The 22,682-nt window shown below is 43.6% G+C and overlaps 1 protein-coding gene across 1 annotated transcript in view; it reads right to left on the bottom strand.

Moving 5' to 3' along the window:
• Positions 1-22,682, bottom strand: part of DEPDC5 (DEP domain containing 5, GATOR1 subcomplex subunit) — a 97,027-nt gene that overhangs the window by 33,346 nt on the left and 40,999 nt on the right. The window contains exons 22-31 of the mRNA XM_090257828.1: positions 22,209-22,412; positions 20,393-20,528; positions 19,308-19,405; positions 12,294-12,359; positions 8,519-8,675; positions 7,912-8,072; positions 4,568-4,685; positions 3,975-4,142; positions 2,836-3,055; positions 1,367-1,500 (exon numbers count right to left, since the gene is read on the bottom strand). Coding sequence (XP_090113954.1) covers positions 1,367-1,500; positions 2,836-3,055; positions 3,975-4,142; positions 4,568-4,685; positions 7,912-8,072; positions 8,519-8,675; positions 12,294-12,359; positions 19,308-19,405; positions 20,393-20,528; positions 22,209-22,412 — 1,462 coding nt within the window. The remainder of the gene's footprint in view (positions 1-1,366; positions 1,501-2,835; positions 3,056-3,974; positions 4,143-4,567; positions 4,686-7,911; positions 8,073-8,518; positions 8,676-12,293; positions 12,360-19,307; positions 19,406-20,392; positions 20,529-22,208; positions 22,413-22,682) is intronic.

Below are 22,682 nucleotides of genomic sequence, written 5' to 3'. Positions count from 1 at the left end.
CATCCTTCATGTCTATAGTTCACCTGCTATGTGCCAGGCACAGCACACAGCCTCTGCCCTCTGAACACAGACAAGTCGGGGGAAGATGAGGAAACCAGGTGCAGCCCTTAGAAGAATACTGATGGACGTAGGCCCAGGATGCTGGGAAGCAGCCAGGAGACCTGATCCAGCTGGGAGAATTAAGGGGGAGGGGAACGCTCCCCAGAGCAGGTCCCACTTGTTCATGGCAATGTTTTCTCCTCTTCTCCAAGTCCCACTTTTCCTCTACATAAATGCTTCCCTTTCTACAAGGCTGATTTAAATCCTACCTCCTGGGGTGCTGCCCCGTCCTCCCAAGCAAGATGTGGTCCTACTGTTACCCTAGTGGAGCACTTATTGCTTACAAAGGGGCCACACACTCAAATGCCTAGAGAAGTTGGTCAGGTAGCATGACTGAGGGTGCAAACAAGTCCAAGAACAGAGGGCGTACTGGTCTTACAGTAAACCAGAAGGCACACGTCCATTCTAATGCGCCAGCCCGTGAGGGCCGAGTATGACTGTGGACCCAGTGTTCACTGAGCCTCCACCATCTCAAGCAAAACTGCATTTTATATACCATCTGTAATATAATTTTGTATTATATTATCTGTAATATATTGTTTTATATATTACAAAATGTAACCATACATCTTGTTATGTATAATATTTTTTACATAAGAATTCATATAAAATCCATATTTTTATGTGAAATCGCCAAACTAAAAAAAATTGGCTCAAATATTTAAAAAATATTTTGTTTTTAGGGCATAGAAACTACCCTGTAATGGTGACTACATGTCATAAATTTGTCTAAACCCACAGAATGTACAACACCAAGAGAGGACCCTGACATAAATGAACTATGGGCTTTGGGGAGTTACGTGTCAATGTAGCTTCATCAGTTCTAACAAATGTCCCGCTCTGGTGAGGGAAACTGCTCAAAGGGGATGATAAATATACGTGGGGACAGGATATGTACGGAAAATCTCCATACCTTCTACTCAATTTTGCTTTGAACCTGAAACTGCTCTAAAAAATAAAGTCTACTAAAAAAAATAAAACAAACTAAAAAACAAACAACAAAAACAAGAACACTCTGTGAGCCAAATCAAATGTATCTATAGTTTACATTAAGCCCAGATTGCAAGTTTATAAGTTCTGGCCTATTTCATGTCATTCAATACTTACCAGGTATTAACCCAGCTGTCTTCTCATGTAAGTGTATTTTTGTATATTATAGGCTCCTTGCAAATAGAAATCATATTTCACTCCAATCACAACAGCGGGGCATTGAAAACGCTCAGGGTCTGTGGGGTGGTGACAAATCTCTCTCCAACCAGGCACTTACTTCTGACTGGCCTCCATCTCCAACAGGGCAGACAGAGCTGAGGTTCCCTTCTTCCCAACTGGGGGGCCGGCCGACTCGAGGGAATGTGTGGAAATGGGTCCAGTCATCTGTAAGCCTTTCATGGCGGTCCCTTTCTAAAGCAGAGAAAAGGAGACAGGGCCGTCAGCCTGAGCAGCGCCCCCAGCGGACACCACTCACGCCCCAGCACATGCTACTACATGTGTGATGTGTCAGGCTGTGAGAGACCAGTTAACTGAGGAACACGGGTTCTCAGTATTCAGTAAAAGCCAGAAAACTGCTTTTCACTTAAAGTGAAGTTCCCAAATGCCTGTTGACTCAAAACAAACTGCCTTTTTGAGGTAGTTTACACATATCATGTGACTCTGATCACAACTCTAGGAAGTAAATAACGTTATATCTAATTTACAGCAGAAGAAACTGAGTCTCAGAGAAGTTAAACAACTTATCCCAAATCCCATTGGAGCTGGAATTCAAAGGCCAGTTACCTGACTTCAAAACTAAGTTCTTTCCACTGTACAAGCTCTCCCGGACATGATGCTGTGTACAACCATAAGCAAGGCTGTGTACTGAAGGCAGCTGAGTGCATTAAAGAAGAATGAACTTGGGGTTAAAAACAAACAAACGAATAAATAAAAACATGCTCCACAATGGAGCTCTACTCAGCAATGAAAAAAAATGTACTACTGATATAAGTGACAACTTCAGACGAATCCCAGAGGCATGATGCTGAGTGAAAGAAGGCAGCCTCAAAGGCTACATATTGTATAATTCCATCGTTATGACATTTGGAAAAGACAAAAGTCTAGTGGTGGAGAACAAATCAGCGGCTGCCAGGGATTAGAGATGAGGGAAGAATGTGGCTATAATGGGTGGCATGAGGGAGATTTTTTTGAATGATGGAAACTATTCCGTATCCTAATAGTGGTGGTGGTTACAGAAATCTGTGCATTTATAAAAGTCATAGATCTACACACACACACACACACAGAGCTGGGCATCCTCAGACATATCACGTAACCCCCATGACCCTCAGTGTCCTCTCTGGGTAGCGTGTGGTTGAATGAATGAATGCCCAAGGGTGCTGGGAACTCTAAAAGTGACAAAAGTGATACTGCTGCTATTACCCTCTTCAGCGAGTTTCTACTCAGCAATCCAGTATCACATCACATAAGCGGCTATGCTCAGCACTGGGTCTTGTGTGGGGAGCACACGAAGGAGCTGTGTCCTCAGGTTACCCTGTGCCATGGAGCACAGCCCAGTGGCGGTCTGTACCCAGTCCCCACCTTCCTCACCCTGCCCTGGAGAAGAACACACTGTTCTGGATTTAAGATAAATGCTGGACAGTTTGGAGTAAATCAACCAGCCAGTCAGAGGTCCCTGAGATAGGAGGAGACAGCTCTTGAATCCCAGACCAAGCGCAGTCCCCAAGGGGCCCAGGGAACCCTCACCCGCATCATGCGATCCGAGCGATGGCGCCTGCGGATCCGGTTCAAGCCCTCCACAAAGCGGATAAAGCCATCCAGGAGCTGCCACTCCTCCTCATCTGCCCGGGGCCTCTCCCCGTAGATGTCACAGTGGGCCTCCCCCTCTGTGATGCGCTTGGTGGCAGTGACACAGGCTGGCAGCAGCAGGAAGCGGGTCCTCCAGAACTTCAGAGACTCAATTAAGCTGTGGAGGACCAAAGGGAGCAAAGGGGGTGAGGAAAAGTAGATAACGAAAGCGTTCCCGATGAACATACCATCTCACCCCTCTCCCCGAAGTGGGTGTGTGAGGGTCCCTCTCCCCACGGTGTGCCACATTTCAGGACTTCACTTAAAACACACGCTCATTGTATGTCAATGGTAATTTTAAAATGAATATTTAAAGAACGAAAACAAACCCACAAGCTCAGAAGAAAGAACTCAGAGACTGCATTTACTTTACATCCCAGAGATGAACCCAGGCCCCGTGAAGCTGTGGCTTTTAGTCATCACAATCACAAATCACACATAAAAGGCAGAAACAAGACACCACAAGTAGTCAGGGAAATGTCAAGAACAGGATCGTCACTGACATTCCAGCAAAGAGCACGTCACCACCAAGTGCTTTTAGTGTTTGTTTTTATGTAGTAAAATATACATAACAAAGCTTACCCCTTTAATGATCTTTAACCGCACACTTCAGCGGCACTAAGTGCCTTCATGCTGCTGTGCAACCTCGCCACCCCCCATCTCACCACTGAGTTTCTAACCCGAGGCAGACATGCTTTTGTTCTTCCATGTTTTTCTAAAACAGACATCATTTTGTAATCAGAAAAGGCCAAAAGTGTTAAAATATGGATACACCCGCCCTGGCCAGATGGCTTATTTGGCTGGAGTGTTGTCCTGTACACCAAAAGGTTGCGTGTTTGATCCCTGGTTGGGGTGCATACGGGAGGCAACTGATCAATAATTTCTCTCTCACATCGATGTTTCTCTCTCTCTCTTCCTCTCTTCTTCCGCTCCCCCTTCTCTAAAATCAATAAATATGTCCTTGGGTGAAGATTAAAAATATATACATGGATCTGCCCAAGGCAGCTATAATGGAAAGCCAAAGCATGCTCTCTGACCTGAAGTCCTCAGAGCCAGCGGAACAGATGTACTGATCTAAGTAATTCCACTTGTACTCCTCCAGCCGTTCATGGGAGAATTCTACCCAGCAGGACACGAACTCCGAGTCTGAGTGGGAAGGGCAGAGGCTGTAGGTGTAGTGGATTTGGGCAGACTCGTAAGGGTACCTAAAAATAAAAGCACGTGTTCAGAAGTCCAAAAGAGAGTCTTTCCCAATTCCTCTCTACCTTTTCCATCGCAAAACAGTTAGCATCATCCTTGGCATTCAACTCTCAACCACAACAGCCAACTCATCCCCGGGGACTGGTAATGGAGATTTCTCAGATCTTAACTTTCTCATTCTTCTCTCCTCACATTCTTTATTTTTACTTGGCTTGTTAATAATCAGGTTAAACATTATAAACTGAATCAAATTCCTTTTCGAAGTATGGGAGCTATAACCATAAAATGACCCTAGAAAGCAAAACAGCAATTCTAGAAGAAAGAAGAATCATCCAGCCTCTTCTGTTTGAATTATGTGTGACAGACATAACTCAGCATGTGGACACAATTCAGGACAGAAGCTCCAAACCTTAAACATCCAAGGACTCACTTGGGAAGGTATCGTGTCACTGTGATCATCTTATCCTTCAGTGTCACTTTGTGAAAAGTCCTGCCCATACTCAGCCAGTACTGGTCCTCCTCCTCAGGGCGATTTCGGGACACAAGGCCTAGTAGAGAAAAAAAAAAATCATTTCCACCATTTGGTTGAAGGTCATTCTGTTAACAGGCAGTTGCTTCTCTTCCATATAGATTCAGAAAAGGAGAAACAAAGCAACACTTACTTTTGAGAGGCAGTTTCATGGAAGAGCGTTATCTTTGGTTTAAAAAAGAAATGTTGTGAAGTTGGCAGATTTTTCTGTTACTGACCCAACCAGCAGCAGATTAGAGGCTGGGGCTGCTTGCTGATAGCAGCTAGATGACACACTCAAGCTGAACAGCCTGATGCTGATCTGGAAAGTTTTAGAGGTATTAACAGGCTGGGAGGTGACTATGAGGCAAAATGGAACTCCATCCCACTCAAGCACTAGCTGTCACCTTGGAATTTGAGGTCTTCACCCCAGGGTGGCAGCTAGCCCAGCTTTCTGGCCTGAGCTCCCATGATTCCCACACTGCTACACCATGCTTCAGTCTTAAAGGACTATTTATTTATTTGCTGTCATTTATTTCTCCAAACATCTGTTCCGGTTGCTTCCTCTGCGTTCTCTTCCAGGACCACCATCAAAAGCCTATGGGTCATTTAAGGTCAGCACCAAATGCCACCTCCCCTAGAAAGCCCTCAGACGCCATCTGCAGTCTGAATTCTCCTCTGTCTGTAGTTCCACATGTGCGTGTCTCACACCCTTACAAACTAAAAGTTCCAGGAGGCCAGCACTCAAATCTTCTTTGTCTTCAAATTTTCTGTAGCACCTGATAAAGTGCCATGCCCACAGTAGGTATTGAAAATATATTAGTTGAATTGAGTAGAACATTGAAAAGAGGAAAATAATGATATAAGAAAACGACAAGCTTTCAAGAGTAAAAATAGTGCCTCAATGAACAGCCATGCCAAGACAATTCCTGTGATCTAGAAATGAAACAGACCCCTCTTTCAGCTCTGAGAGACAGTCCCATGGAGGGAGGCCCTGTCAGAAGAAGACAGGATGGCAGAGGCTGAGAATTTGGAAATTTCCCAGATGATGGTTAGGGAGAGGCAGACAGGTTGCATATAAAAGATGCCTGGCTTTGACTCAGAGGACCCTGGGTTAAGCGCTTTCATTCGCCAGCTGTGTGATCTTGGGTACCAAATCTCTCTGAGCCTCACTTTCTGCTAGACAGCGAGCTTGTCCCAATCCTGGCATTCTTTCATTCACGCAACAAACACCCTGCGGGTTGTCAGGAAGACAATGTCATGGGATAATGTTCATGAACACCTACTAGCACGGTGCCTATACCCCATTTCTAATTAGGTACACCACACTTATCCCGGTTTTTATGCTGCATGGCACTCGTCACAACCTGTGATCAAATACATCCTTGTGGTTTATTGGTTTAACATCTGTCTCCCTAGTAGACTGTCAACTCCAGGGGCAGGGCTGATGCTCTTCTATTCACTACTGAACAGCATCCTGCTCACAATCAGTTTTCAATAAATCTGCAATTGGTGAGTAGCATAGGTCACTTATGGAGCCTACTTTTCCAGTAATTATAATAACAACGGTACCATTTCTGTTGCTACAGAAATAAAAGCAATTAAATTTGCCAAAGGAGAAAAATAGCCAGAAAGGGTTCAGTCGGGGTACTAGCCATGACACGAGGCTCATGAATCAGCCAGAAAAGAACTGGATGCTAGAGGAATGACAGACTTCTAAGGGACATCGATCAGCTATTCCAGAGAAAAGCAAGCAGGCAGCTTAAATGGGACCACTGACACTAAAAGCGAGTTCATTCCACTGCTCTTGGGATAAAAAATAAAATTATTTACATGGTCCTGTGAGGGAGGCCTGGGTATCCTGACATTTCTGGCCCCATCTCTGGTTTACTCCCTATGCTCCACCATACCGGTCTGCTTTGTGGTGGCCAGAAAGTGTCCCTATGCCTCCTGTTTCAGGGCCTTGGCACATACTAATCCCCCTGCCTGGCATGCTCTTCTTATCTAACCCTGCCATCCACCCCTAACCTGCTTCTCATCCTAGTGCGTCCTGCACTTACTTCATGTCTCAGCTCAAACATCACCTTCTCAAGGAAGCCAGCCTTGACCCTTCGGACGAGATCAGGTCCCATATCAAATATTCTCACAGTCCCTTGATTTTTCCCTCACAGTCTTTATCACAACACGGAATTATATTTCATAGTTTGAGTGATGTTACCCACTGAGCTATAAATCCCCCACAAAGCAGGAGGTTCAAAAATACTGTTGAATGAATGAACAAATGATTGAGTTCACGTATTTATCAACCCATATTGTTTGTTATATGCCAGGCACAGTGGTTTCCATTGTAGAGGATAAAAAAATGAAGCTAAAATAGTCCTAGCACTCAGAAAGGTTACGATTCAGTAGAGTCTAGAATATGAAAAGAAGGCAACATGTGAGAAATACCATAAGGGGTTTTCAAAGAAAATCCAGAGGGAATCCAAAGCTTCATCATAAACAAGACTTGGACCAGAAGACCACTCAGCTCCCTCTAACGAAACCACACTTCTCTGATCGTGTGGCCAGAGGAGGTTTAATGGAGCATAAGATGATCTGAGATTCTGAGCTGGGTGCTTAAGGGAATAGGGGGTCTCATTAGCTACAGGGAGGAAGCAGAAGACTGACTGTTCCAGGAAGTGATCACTGCTTTCTGATTCCAAGCACCCCCACACTGAATTTTCTCTGCCTGAATTATTTTAGAAGAGCTCTCCAGAGCGTGGCTCTAACTCAATTGGCCTCACTGAGTTTCTGTCACTTATTAGCCCCTGTCACTCACAGAGGGCCCATTCTTGCTTCAAGTCACTGAGTGTCAGTGACAAACAAGAAATAAATCCAGAATAGAAAGAAAAAGCATAAACTTCAGGTTTAGGTAACATCTGAGAACTTGCTGTGTGGCCGGTACTGTGTTAGAAACAAGTACAGATTTCTGGGTCTAGAATATTCACTATGTACTTTGACATTGCAGTCATGGCTCAGCTGCCTGCTACCCCAAGGTGTTGCCCAAGCCAGGCTGTAACATTTCTGAACTTAGTCATATTCTCTTCCTTAAAAAGGGAGTTATAGATGAAAGAGAGTTTTAAGATAAATTTGTGCCTAGTGGAGACTTTATTTAGAAAGAAAAATCTTGTGTTGAAACAATTATTCCTAAATTTATCTATTCCCTACCACCTGGAGAGTCTACTTGCACAGTGAGCAGAAAAGTAAGTCTAAGGAGAAGAACTCACCTCGGCTATACAGGGGGCTGCTGCTCAGCGGGGGCGGGACAACAGGGTTGGATTTCTGTGCCTTCGGCTGCACTATGATTTGATAGCCCTGCATGAGACGCTGACAAATGAATTCTTCAAACACCTGCTGGGCCGTCATCTGCACACCCTCCTCATCCCTTCTGAAAAAACAAATGACTGCTCACATGAATATGCTTAGCCCAGGGCAGAGTGACCCCCGAGGTCCACGGTCCCATCCGGTCCTTTGCTTCACTCCCACAGGCCAGCCCTCATAACCATTCTATGGTGGTTCATAGAACTAACGGTTTGTAAACCAGTTTTCAGAGAAAAGATCAGTTCGGGAGGTGGAAAAGGAAGGCAGGTAATTTGATGCCCAACTGGGTAACCTTTGGAAAGAAATGAGAACAACCACCATAGAAATATGAGAAAGGATCAATGAGGAGAAATAGTCAAAGGAGACAGGTCAATAGAACTGCAAAGAAAAATGACCAGTTTTTGCATCATGAAACTTCCTCAATATAAGAGGGCATGGGTTTGAAAATTCAGTGTTCCGACGCACCCCTGGCCATGCCCGAACTGCCCGCAAACCCTTTCCTCTGACACCAACCTGTCCATGTCTGCTTCCGGGAGGAGGTCGTAACAGCCCTCCGTGTAGTCGTTCTGCAGGCCCTGGCGGTCAGGGAAGTAGTCGGTGGTGAGGGGGAGGCATGCCGGAGTAGTGAGAGACTTCCAGTCCACTCCGACTGTGCAACAGAAGCCTGGCACTACAGGGGGAGCAGACAGTGTCAGAACTGCCTCGTGTAAACAGGGGGGAAAGGTACGTGTTGTCACCACGGCAAGCGTGGGAAGTGGAGGGGACGGGGAGGAGAAGGGTCGGGGGGTGGGAGTTCATGGTGAAAGGTGATAAAATTTCCAGGCAAGGGGATGGGGAGGGAGAAAGAGAAAGAGAGAAACAGTGGGTTAGACAATGCAATGCGCGTGCTTATCCAATCCCATCATGCAAATGGGATTCACAGCTGATACTTTTCATTTTTTGCTGATCATGAGCTATAAGCTGCAATGCCAAGGAGGTTACCACAGGGCAGGCAGAGTTACACATCGAAGCAAATCATACTGTAAGAGCAGAAGAGAGCTCAAGCTGGAGCCTCTCCTGAGGACTGCAGAGTGGCTGGGTGGAGAAAGGAGGCAAGCTCAGCTGGATTTTGGAGCAAACAGCACACGGTAGCAGAATTTAGGAATACTTTGAGAATTGTAAAAATAAGTCACAGATCCATAAGAGTAGGAGAGGAATCAAGAATGTTTGGGAAAGTTATGAGGCCAGACCTTTAAGAGACTGAGCTTAACAATCTAGAAAGGAAAGCTTCAATTGGTAGAGTGGGTCTGACCACATGGGTCTGCCCCAAATTGCCTGCCCTTTAACGCAGGGTTTCTCCACCTCAGCTCTAATGAGATTTTAGATTGGATAATTCTTGAGGGGGGAGGGTGCTGTCTTGTGCATAGTAGGATGTGGAATAGCATCCACAGACTCTACTCACTAGAGGCTAATAGCATCTCCTGATTGTGAAAACCAAAATGTCTGCAGACATTGCCCATATCCCCTGGGGGACAAAATCATCCCTAGTTCAGAATCACTGAGTTAACGTAATAAGAAGGTTATTTCTTTCAGTTATTTAAGTGAAGAGTATTTTTCAAATCTCTCTATCAGGGAGCGACAGGAAACAGAAACACTCCATGCCTCTGAGTCTCAAGTGAGATCCTCATACACCTTGTCTCTGCACAGCGCTATGTGGCTGTCAGTGTAGTGCAGCTCCGTTCTCGCATCGGCCCTCACACCACCTCCTCAGAGTAGGTGTGGTGTTCTCAGCCACCCCTCCTAGTGGTTATAGGACCAGAACCCACTCTGTTCAGGACTCTTTCCACCATATAGGCACACACTAACCAGTACACCAGAGTCCCACTCAAGCTGGATTTAAAGGACAAGAAGAGGACCTGTGTACTCAGTCACAGCAGGAAATAAGCCCCATGCAGTACCATTGCCTTGGGGAAGATGATTTTACCTGCAACAGGGCCTAACTCCATGGCCTACATAGGTCTTGGGTTGATTCTTTGTTCGTGTGTTTGAATTTTATTTTATTGTGGTAGGAACACTTAACATGAGATTTACCGTCTTAATAAATTTTTAAGTGTACAATACAGTATTAACTTAGGCACAATGTTGTACAGCAAATTTCTAGAACTTATTAATCATGCATAATTGAAACTTCATGTGCATTGATTAGCAACACTCCATTTTCACCTCCCCCATCAAATGCCTGGCAACTATCATTCTATTCTTTGATTTTATGAGTTTCACTATGTACAAGTCTTGTTAACTCATTAACACTTCAAGAATTCAAAACACAGCTCTGGCTAGGTAGCTCAGGTCTTTGGAGCATCATTCTGATACACCAAGGTTGCAGGTTCAATCCCTAGTGGGAGTACATGCTAGAATCAACCAATGAATGCATGGATATGTAGAACGAGTCAATGTCTCTCTCTTTCTGTCTCTCTCTCCCTACTCTAAAATCAATCAATAAATTTTTTTTTTAAAAAAGGAATTCAAAACATAGCCCTGAACAGCCTAATTAATCACCCCGATTTCTCTATATGGCAAATGAGGGGCTGAGCTTATTCCTACCTGCTGGTTAGAACTCATAGCAGAAGGAAGACACCTGATCAAAACCACAGCAGGGAAGCCAGAAACAGAAGACAGTTATATCCTACTATGCTCTTAAATCATTCTGGTCCTCATCAGCTTCCTGACTCTCAGGATTATAAAAATCTTTCTGAAATATTTTCTGCTGGCACACACCAAGATGCAAAGAATTTTTTAAAAATATTTTTAAAGATTTTATTTATTTATTTTTAGAGAGAGTGGAGGGGAGGGAGAGAAACATTAATGTGAGAGAGAGAAACATTGATCGGTTGCCTCTCGTACACGCCCCAAATGGGGACTGAACCCACAACCCAGGCATGTGCCCTGACCAGGAATTAGACTCAATGAGCCACACTGGTCAGGGCAAGACACAGAGAATTTAATAGTCTGGTCCAAAATCCCATGGTGAGAGGGGTTCCCAATTCTTAGTTTAATGATGTTCTTTCACTGGAGAGAGAGTGTGGCCTCTTTTCTCACTCCAGTATCTTCAGCTGTACAAAGACCTCTGAGGAGGTTCCACTTCAGGACCATTAAATCAACAATGATAAATACAGATTACTAAATCCAGTGCTGGGGTTGTAGAGAAGAAATAGGCTCATCTATTCATTGCTGGCAGCTTTTTAGAAAATAATCAATCTGCCAACTATACCTTGGAGAATATATTCCAAGGACCTGAACCAAAAGAAAAAACATACCAACTGCGCCATGCACATATCTATATTATATGCTATAGCAAAAAACTAGAAACCACCTAAGTGGCCACCCATAAGAAATAATTATTCAAGTTGTGATACAGTCATTTGATAGTGCCACTAAAAATGACTAGTATGAGGGACCTGAAAAAGCAGTGAAAGGATTATTAAGTTAATCATAACTGGGTGCAAAAAGACTCAGCGATGCATATCTACTGGCCACAGCTAAGTAAAATAGTCAGTCTCTCAGGTGGTAGGATTTTTTTCTGGTGTTTTGCTATTGTAGATATTTAAATGTTCTCTTAAATACAGTTGACCCTTAAACAGGATGAGTCTGAACTGTGTGGGTCCACTTATGTGTAGGCTTTTTCAATAAATAGTGTAAATGTATTTTCCTTGTGGTTTTCTTAATTAATTTTCTTTTCTCTAGCTTACCTTATTGTAAGAATATAGTACATAATACATATAATATATAAAACGTGTTAAATGACTGTTTATGTTATCAATAAAGCTTCTGAACAACAGTAGGCTATTGGTAGTAAAGTTCTGGGGTCAGCACCTCTAACCCCCATACTGTTCAAGGGTCAGCTATTTCAATAGAAAAGGATGATCAAAACAAATGCAACCCAGTCAAACATCTTTGTAAATAGTTCCAGTTCTTATTACTTCTTTCCAACCCTTTACCCTAAGCCATCATTAGGTATTTAAGGGCTAAGGTCGGCTCTGTGATCCGCACAAAGCCTCATGAAGATTCTGTTACCTTTCCCATGTTCCTCTGAATCACATTCCAGAACAGGTTATTTGGCCACTCCCTTCTCACTGTCCAACTGAGAGGCTGAAGAATCTTCCCTCACCACATTGCATTCCAGTACCCCAAAGCCATGTGGGTTTCCAGACCATTCTCTTCCCACAGGGCTCCCTCTTGCTTCCTCATGCTGTGACCACCCACACCTACACCTCCTTTCCACTTTCCCCAGCCATCCACCCACTCTTACTTGGTTCTGGAGAGGTAGAAACACTGTCCTCTAGAGAATCCTTATTCTGGGTCCTAGGATTCATACCTATGGAAAGAGGAAAACAGCTTGTTTTAATGAGGCTCATTCTTCAAAAAAAAGTTCTGACCAGTTGTGGTTTTAAAAGCCTAAAACTAGAGCTAAAAATAAAAATGTAAACCAAGTACAAAATACGTGCTGAATATTTCCAACAGAACAAAAGAATTAATTTTAAAAAAATCACTCTAAAATTTGGGAATGAGCCAGAAATTTACTCTGAGGTTATCAATACTATTCTTTGCCCAATGAGACCTTGCAAAAAGCAACTTATCATTTATATTAAGAAAGGGATGTATTTCAAAGTCATTTTAACTAATTAAAGCAATCTCTAGCCAATGTAAAATGATCTATTTAAATTAGGTCCACTGAATAGTCATCTTCTAGAATTTTTTTCCTCAAATCATGGCTTTTTGAAGTATGGCATCAAAACTCACTATTTTAAGAGAAACAACGATTTTACCTATAACTAGGCTGAAAGAAAAACATTCTTTGAAATGCAACTTTTTGACTAAAATGTAATAGCACTCATTTTAAAACACACATATAAATATTTAAATGTCCCTTGCAAAACATACATATTTAGTCCTGGCTGGTGTGGCTCAGTAGGTTGAGTGCCGGCCTGCAAACCAAAAGGTTGCCAGATTGATTCCCAGTCAGGGCACATGCCTGGGTTATGGGCCAGGTCTCCAGCTGGAGGCATGAGAGAAGCAAATGACTGATGTCTCCCTCGCACATGGATGTTTCTCTTCATCTCTGTCCCCCTCCCTTCCCCTCTCTATAAAAAGAAATAAAATCTTAAAAAAGAAAAGAAAAGCAGAACTATTATTTAAAAAAATATATATATATATATATTTACTAAAAATTATGATACTATAAAAAGGATTAGAAAGATCCTAACCAAACTGGCAACAGTGGCCATATCTGAGAAGTAAGCTGGAGAAGGTGGCAGAAGGTAAGTGAGAACTCATGCTTTTTACTCTAAATACTTTGTGTAATCTGAATCTTTTATAACAAGAACACATATTAATAAATTCCTTGTGAAATCTTGCAGAAGACAAGATACAACCTGGGAAAAAGCACTTTCAAAACACATGTCTGGCAAAGGACATGTATCTAGAACATATAAAGAACTCTGAAAACTCAAGAGCAAGAAAACAACCTGATGAGAAATGGGCTAGAGTTGAACAGACACTTCACCAAACAACATACATAGAAAGCAAATAAGCACATGGAATGATGTCCATCATCATTAGCCATGAGGGAAATGGCACATTAAAGCAGTGAGATACCTCCACACACCTCTTTGAATGGCTAACGTGACAGATCACCCCAAGAGCTGACCAGGGTGTGGAGCAACAGAAACCTTTATCCATTGATGGTAGGAATGCAAAATGATACCTCACTTTGGAGAACAGTTTTCCAGTTTCTTTAAAAATTCAACATATATTTATCATTTGACCCAGCATCCCACTTCTAGGAATTTACCAGAGAAATGAAAATTTATGTTCACATAGAAACCTGTTATATAAATGTGTAAAGTGGCTTTATTCACAGCCGCCAAAACCTGGAAACAACGCAAACGTCTGTGGGTTAAACAAACTAGTAAGTACATCCATACAATGAAATACAACTGGGCAATAAGAAGTAATGAACATTGACTACTATGATGCATGCAACAACTCAGATGTATTTCAAAAGCATTATGCTGAGTGAAAGAAACCAGACTCAAAAAGCTACATATTGTATGATTCCATGTGCAGAACATACTAGGAAAAACTAGAGGGGGAAAGAACAGAACAGAAAGATGGGAAAACTGTAATAGAACAATTAAAAAAAAAAAAAAGGAGAAAAAAAAAAGAACAGAACAGATATCAGTGGTTGCCGGGCGATGGGGGAGGGGTTGAGTACAAAGGGGCAGCACGCAGCAATTTGGTGGGTATTGGAAATGTTCTGTTTCTTGATGTGTTTGTTGGAGGTCATGACTCTGTGAATTTGCCAAATTTCATAGAACTGTACACTGAACAGAGTGAATTTTATTGTATGTGAATTTTATAATAAATATTTTTTAAATTTAAAATGATGATGTCAGTTGGCCAAAATAATTTTAGAACAACTTTTTTGGAACTGCCCTCAGCAGATTTTTAAAGATTACTGGTCATCATAATAAGAAGGTACACCTTATAAAGTCAGACAAATATAGCATTTCGTTTTATCCAAGCCCACACTATGAGGCAGATATGTATGTATTATCCCTTTTCCACTGATAAAGAAACAGGCTCAGAGAAGTTAACTGAAAAATCACACAGTAAGTAGGTAAAACCTGCACTTAGGCTCTTCTGCTTAACTCTACAGATGCTCTGCTTCCTGACTATCCATCTGGGGCTCCAGTTTTCAGCTATTGAAAAGGTCATCTATTCTTTGTCTACAGCCAAAAGTCATTTGAAGCTAAATTTTCTGAAAATGTTAACTTGGCTCATTACATCCACTTTCATGAAAACACAACTCATGACTATAAAGAAGCAATGAGGTAGAGGTAGATTATCTGTTCAGCTTAAGAACTGGTATGAAAGCAATTATAAAATTGGCATTTTCAAAACATTCTGAGCAACAGAATTATTAAAGCACATCACCTCACAGGTTTGGATGCTAAGTTGCATTGTTAATCACCTTTTGTTCTTTTGAAGAAAACCCAGAATTAGTGAAGAAATTCTTATACTAATAAACAGTTTAACTTACAACTGTGCAAACAATTGCTTGAGATCAAAGAACCAATCAATAAAAGGGTTCTCAGAGCAGATTTGGCGTCTAGGCCAAGGGTACTTCTGTGCCATTTCCAACAGATACAAGCACATTCTATGAAGTTTAGACATAGCTTCCTTGCATTTCAAGCCTAATTCGCTGCCTCTCCCACCAGCTCTGCCTTCGAGGCTTACTTTCAAATAGACTAGCTATTGGCATGTGAAGAGCCCCAACAACCAGAGAGAACAGCGGTGAGACCTGGTCAGTCAGCTATGCTTCAACCCGGTATTTGGGGATGAATCTCACTGTCAAGGTTCAATGCCAGACACAACTTGGGGAACCAATGCTGAGGAAAGTCATCTCAGTTCTGTCTCAACTGACATCTGTTCAGAGTCAAGTCTAAACATGTTCTCTGGGCCAAAAAGGATAATCAGTGTGGGGCCTTCGGGCTGATTCCAGGGGATATCTCCAAGCCTGTGCCTGGGGCAAGTCATTTCATCTCTCTCAGCTACAGAGATTGAGCTTACCCTTAAAAAACCCAACCTGCTTGGGCCCGGGCCAGGTGGCTCAGTTGGTTGGAGCATCGCCCCATACACCAAAAGGTCGCAGGTTCAGTTTCTGGTTAGGGCATATACCTAGGTTGCTGGTTTGATCCTCAGTCGGGGTGCACATGGGAGGCAACTGATTGAAGTTTCTCTCTCACATCAATGTTTCTCTCTCTCCCCCTTGCTCTCGCTCTAAAATCCACAGACATCCTTAGGTGAGTACTAAAAAAACCCAACCTCCCTGGATGGGTGAGTCTGAGGCCCTTCTGGTGTCAGTGTGCTATGACTTACTTTTACTGTAGCTCTCAGGCCAAGTTTGCCAAATGGACCTAATGCTCAACACAAACACCAACTTGGAGATTCTGGGTCCCAGTACCAAAGAGAAAGAAAACTTGGCATCATTTATTTTCCTTTTCAAAATTATCTGGAGCACTTACGCCCAATGACGAGAATGACACTGACTAATAAGTCATAAACTGGTGCCCTGTTAAAAAAACAGAGGGATAAAAACTATGTGCCCAGTCCCACCAATTACTTGGTTCCTGCTGGGCTGCATGTGAAAACCGTGTTAATAGTCCAGGTACAAGGCCCCAGTCAACAATGCTCAAAATGAAATTCAATGGGGCCAGAAGGGAAATCCACAGAGACACCACTCCTGTGAATCGTGACTCACATGTGAATTAAGTACAAATGCAGGAGAAAACCTGAGTCATGCCTGAGTGTCTGCAGATGGTGCAAATTGTCAAGCCCAAGGGGTGAAGGTGAGGTCACAGATGAGGTCTTCTATTTTTTCATGAATGAAACGTTAACTAGTTGTTTGTTTAGACCTCACCTTGTCCCAAAACAAGAATCCAATGTGACATTTTACCCTTAAGGAAACCAATTTACTTCCTTTCTTTTTTTAAAATTGATTTTAGAGAGAGAGCAAAACATTGATTTGTTGTTCCACTTATTGACTCTTGTATGTGCCCTGACTAGGGATTCAAACCTGCAACCTTGGTGTATCAGGACAACATTCTAATCAAGTGAGCTACCCGGTTAGGGCAGGTACCCAATCTACTTTTGATCCTTACAATTTTGTGAGATGCGAAGGCAAACAGAAAGGCAGGTAAAGATCTTTATGCCCATTATACAGATGAAGAAACTGAGGCTCAGCAAAGGCAGACAGCTAAACACCAAAGGCCATGAGAAGTAGGGCTGGGTACTTAGATCCGGTTGTCTTCATCACAGCATGCTCCCTCATGTACCCGATCATAATTTAGGCCACATGTTCAAACCACACCGTATCACTGGAACCACTCACAGTCCACCTCCCTGCAAGAGGGCTTTCTTTTCATGGTCGTTAGCCCACATGAAGCTGCTTCAAATAGAATCCCATGCCAGAGCTCCCTGAGGTGAGAAGAATCAGTGTCTTAATCATTTTGTTTCTTCTCAGGCCTTAGCACAGTGCCTAGAGTTCAAGAAACATTTCTGCAATGGGTAAGAGTTTAGTGGGTATGAAGAAAGCAAGCCATATTCTATGAGGATTGAGGAAGGCATGAAAGAAGTCAATTTCAAACCACACAAGGCAGAAAGAAACTGCCCAATGCTTTGATGAAAGGAATCCAGTTAATTGTTCCAGAATGGATGCTAAAGGCTATATAAGAGAGAGAAGGAAAACATTCTTCAGTAGAAAGCTAACTTCAGAAGGCTTTTAGCATTCTTTCAACTACCTGATATGTGCCAGATACTGTTTTAAACTCTGGAGATACAACCATAAACAATTAAAAGAGAGAGAGAGAGAGAGAGATGTATGTCAGGTGGTACTATGGAGAAATATTAGGCAGGGAAGATAGACAGGAATTGCCAGGGCAGAGAGTGGCAATTCAAGTAAGACCTGAAGGAAGAGACCAAGTTCTGGATAAGGTGGCCATATAATTTATCATCCAATCCAGAATGTTTTTGAGAGTGAAAGGGGACATTATTAACAATCATATAGGACAAAGAATTTAAACCAGGAGTGTCCTGGGCAAACTCAGATACATGGGCCTCAGGCATGAAGCTCTCTGGTGTAAGGGCATAGCAGAGGGCAGAGCAAGAGAAAGGACCCAAGATTCAGAGTGTGCCTGATACATCTGGGGAACCGGGAAGAGTGAGGTGAGAGGACGGAGGAGCCACAGGACGCAGGGGGCGCTGTCGGCTGCTACAATGCCTTTGGCTTTTATTCCAAGTGCACTGGGAAGCCCTCAGAGGTTTTGCATAGGTAAGTTTCATAATCTGACTTCTACTTTTGAAGAATTACTCTGGATTGCTGTGCTGAAAATAAGCTATATGGAAGGGCAGTTAGCAGGCTACTGAGATAATTCAGGCAAAAGATGATGGATGGTATGTTGGACTGAGCTAGGACAGGTGGAGGTAATGAGATATGCTCAGATTCTAGACATATCCTAAAGGTAATTGATTGGTTATTGCACATGGTAACAAAGATGAGAATAATTTTATCTAATTTCTTTCTGTGGCTAGCTAACATACATAATTGGTCTGGAAGTACATCAAAGATGGCAGTTCAATTCCCATGTGAGGCCAATGCTACAGACCACCTCCTGATGACCCCTGACCCCTTTGAAAACACATGCTACTGGTCATAAAGGGACTGGACAAGAGAAAGGATGACCCTATAGAACTATATTACTCTGACTAGAAAAAGAACTCAAGGGACCCATACCTTTCTAAGAAGCTAAACATTCTAGAACATATTTATGCAACTGAATGCTCACAGACCAACTAGAATAATCTTGTGGGTCATTCAGATGCTTCTCACATATGGCAGCTTGGTCTTGGAAGTATAAATCATTTGTCAATAAATGTGCTACACAACATGGGGATGAACAAAGATAAGCTCTTTCCGTCTAGTGAAGAGACAAACATGGAAACAGTGGGATCAGGATGTACCAAGTGGTACAACTGGATGATGCACATGAAGCTCTGTGGAAACACGCCCTGCGGCAGCATGGGGCGGAGAGAGAAGGCCGGAGAGGGTTTCAAAGAAGCGGTATTGTTGGAGCTGATTCATAAAGGCTAAGCTGACATTTCTCAGGCAGAGTCAGGGGTTGAAGATAGAGGAAAAGCCTATTTTATACAGAGACTAGTCTATGCAAAGAAAAGAAGGACAAAGTACCACTTGTTCCCCTCTGGGCCTCTCCTATTGTTTTTATGGAAGTGGGTTTGCCAAACCCCCACCCCTACCACACACACACACACACACACACACACACACACACACACCTCTGAAAGCTCTTGTGGAGCAGAGACCCCCCCCCGCCACACACACACACACACACACACACACACACACACACACACACCCCCTCTGAAAGCTTTTGTGGAGCAGAGATAACCCAGCTCTGGCTCTGGTGCTGCCCTTAACGCCAAGTTCATATGCCGCCCTCAATCACGATTCACTGACAGACCAATGATAAATGTGGCTTGACCAGAATGTTCCCAGCTAAAAATGTAACGTGCAGCCCATTTATAATTCCATGTATTATAAAGCACTGCTTCTAAATAGGTCACCCAAAATTGTGGCTGAAATGATCCCAAAATAGACCTGACCCTTCTTTTCTGGTCCCTGTGTCATTTCTAGATGTGAGCCTGCTCTGGCCATCCCAACTCTGTTACCTCTTGGATTGGTTACCTGTCCCACTGTTGCTAAGTAGGCTGACAGAATGCTCTTCTGTTCCACTGAAGTTCAAGAAGGACATGCCGTCATCAGGCTGGCGGGAAGCGCTGTGCCTGCAGAGAACAGAGCCCAGCCACCTGGCTTAATGCACACCGTCACCTCTTTTATCCTGCTCACCCTGTATCCCACCAGGGGTTTTCATCAAAAGCAGGCCTGAATATTCTGCCACTCAGGCTGGCAACCACTGGGATCCAAATCACAGGCTACCAGGCCCCGGCGCTTGGCTAGTGTGCCAGCTCTGGCCTCCTGTGACCGGCTCCTCCAGCCCCGGCACCTTCGTTGCCATTGCATGCTAGACCACTTGCCATTTCTGTCCTAAGCCTCCCCCTGCTGCCACCAACAGGAGGATGTGAGGTGCTTAAAAAGAGGTACCAAGTTAATCTGGTAAAGATGGTCACATCTGGTCTATATCCCTCATCCATCCCATTTGATGCTGAGGTGAGTGAAAAGGGGTCAAGCATTGCTCTTTGCAAAGTGTTTCCTAAAGCATCACAGGGAGTCCAGGTGTAACCCAGGCTCATGCTTGTCAAGGCTTAAATGACTTTCTTCCTGCAGAGTCTCTTTGGATGCCTGTAATACATTCAGAATTCAGGTTCAAAAAGAGTTATTTTTAAAAACACAGGCCTTGATTTTCATTGCTTTTACCATTAATTTATTCTAAACTCAACAGTGAAATATGACCAAAATGACAAAAGTCATGGACTGCCCAGAACACACAGGATGAAGCCCCTATCTCAGCACCTATTTTCACCCTTGACTGATGATTAGAAGAAATTCATGTTTGAGGCTTACAAAGTGTGCTTTGAATTACACCTAAAGCTAAAGCAGGGCCTGGGTAATTTCTGGCAAAAGTGACAGGCTGTTCACTCAGCACTTGGCCCATGGAAGGGAAAGACGCTGACTGACAAAGGAAAAACCCCCTCTCACACCATCTCTTCAAGCCTTATAAACAGGACGTTTGGTCAGTGGTCTCTCCCGCTCGCTGTCTTGGGTGAAGAGTGTTCTCAAGGCCCCACCTGCAGCCCTTGGCACATTCTCACCTTCCGGCGGCTTCATGATACGCTAACTCCAGCAGCTCCGCAGAGGAGTGAGTTGGGTCCCTCTGCCTGCTGCCCTGCAGCTCCACCATATTCTGTCGGGTCTGATGATGGATCTGGATAGCCTCTCCGGAAGGTCCTACCCAGACAAAGAGCCACTGAGCATCATTCCCACCCGACAGCTAGGGCTGTGCACTCAGCTCCAATCCTCCGCTTTCCTGGCTGCTGGGATGCGAGTGCTGTAGAGACTGAAGGAGCACACCACGGACCACACACACAGAGGAGTGTTACACACGTGACCCTCTGGCTCCCACACAGGACATCTCTTCCGGGCCGAATTCATCTTCCTGTGTGGTCTCATGCTGGTCATCCTGTTCAGCCTAAGGATATTTAAAAGCCTCTGTCTCATGCACATTAACTGAGATGCCATGGAGAGATACAGAAGTAGAGAAGGCAAGAGCCCTTCCCAGGAAGGTTAGCACAAACTAAAGGAAAAGGAACACACACGGGAAACACCAATGACTGTTAATATACACAGACAGCAACAACTGTGACTCAAAGAGGCAGAGGATGCATAAATGCAAAAAAGATGGGTAGGAGACAAATCAGAAACAGTCAGGTCTACAAAAAAATGCTTCCTGGAGAAAGAGAAGTTTCAGAGTGTTAAATGAAGTTAGCAGGGGCTGAAGGAGAGGATATCTGGATAGAAGAAACAATCTGTGTGATACCCCAAGCATGGAAGAGCTTGCAAGACATGTGCAGAAGACCACGAGCTGAGCCTGGGCAAGAAAAGAACCTCTGTGTATGGAGTGGAGAGACGGAACACCGGGGACTGGCAAAGGAGGGCCTCAGTGATTAGAGGCCCAGGTGGGCAAGAGGATAGTTTTGGAGAATATTGTTTTAGTAAAGTGTTATGTGCTGGGTGTTTGGAGGAAAAGCACAGAAGCAAGAAGAGCAGAGAGTCATGGAGAAACATCAATAGTTCTCCTAAGAGAACCCAAAGGAAACCACTGGGGATACCAATGGAAAGAAAGAGACACCAGAAAGAAAAGCCACGTGACTAATTATGGCAGAGATAAGGAGGGTAAAAAGGCATTTGAGAATGACCCCCAATTACAGCCAAAAGAACAGGATTCAATGTTCACTTACTTAACTTTTAACTCTAAAGCAAGTACAAAATAATAATAATAATAATAATAACTAGACATTACTAGGCATTCAGCAGGATGGCTTCTATAAAAAAACCCTGAAGTTCAATGCATCTGTTCCTTCCCAGCCCAGTAACAGCCCATTAAACTGAAGTTTAATTTTAGCCACAGCTTTCTAAAACCTTACTGTCATCTTTTGGACTGAATACAGATCCAAAAGGACAGGCTAGGAAAAACTGAATTTGGAGAAAAAATATTTTTTCAGTTGTCAGAGACCCCTGAGAGAAAACAAAGGAACATAACTGTGTAACCAAAACAGTAGCATCAATATCCAGAGAGAGCCAAGAGAGGAAGGAATGAACAAAAATGAGGGACATTAGTCTTAGAAAAGAAAGCAGATGGCAAAGTACAATCTCTTTCAAATAGAAAAACAGAAGCCCTCAGGTTGACACGGCTAATTATAGTTACAAAGCCCATTCCCAGTGTGTCCCCGGGATCTTCACATGAACCCCTGCGGTAGGCAAAGTGGGCATGGTTATCCCATCCTACAAGAGGGGCACCAGAGGTGCAGAGGAGTTTGAATACTTGACTGTAGCCACATGGTCGATGAGTGCTGAGGACCAGGACTAGGAGCTCCCAGTCCGGGGCTCTTTCCTGAGCCGCCAACTTACCGACAGGGAAAGTGTGCATCCAGCGCCTTCTGTTGGACGTGAGCTTCATGGGCATTCGTGAGGGGGCAAAGGGGTTGATCAGCGCCCGCTGGGGTGTGTATCCCCCAGGCCGAACATGTAGCATGGATTCCGCGCTGCCTACGTGGAACCGCCCTGGCGCGCTGGAGTCTCGCTGAGGGGGCTCCATCATGTTCTCCAGGACATCTGCCAGGTAACACAGAGTTGAGGTGCAAAGAGAGAGCAGAAAGCCACAATGAAACTGGAACTAGGCAGATCGATTTGTCAGAGGTGACAAAAACCTTAGACATCACACATGTTAAGTGGTGAGGGAAATGAGTAAAATCACCAAACTATAAAGAAATGTTGTGTTTGTTTACTTTTTAAATAATTAGTTTTGGTCCCCAAATTATTGGCCCAATGAAGCCACACCCAAACTGGATGGGGAGGACCACACATCACCTAGAGACCCTGGAC

This window comes from Furipterus horrens, unplaced genomic scaffold (genome assembly GCF_987537825.1).
Source record: "Furipterus horrens unplaced genomic scaffold, mFurHor1.1.pri manual_scaffold_11, whole genome shotgun sequence".
Lineage (NCBI taxonomy): Eukaryota > Metazoa > Chordata > Mammalia > Chiroptera > Furipteridae > Furipterus > Furipterus horrens.
Note: the sequence above shows the minus strand (reverse complement) of the source record. Positions and strands in the feature narration are given on the sequence as shown.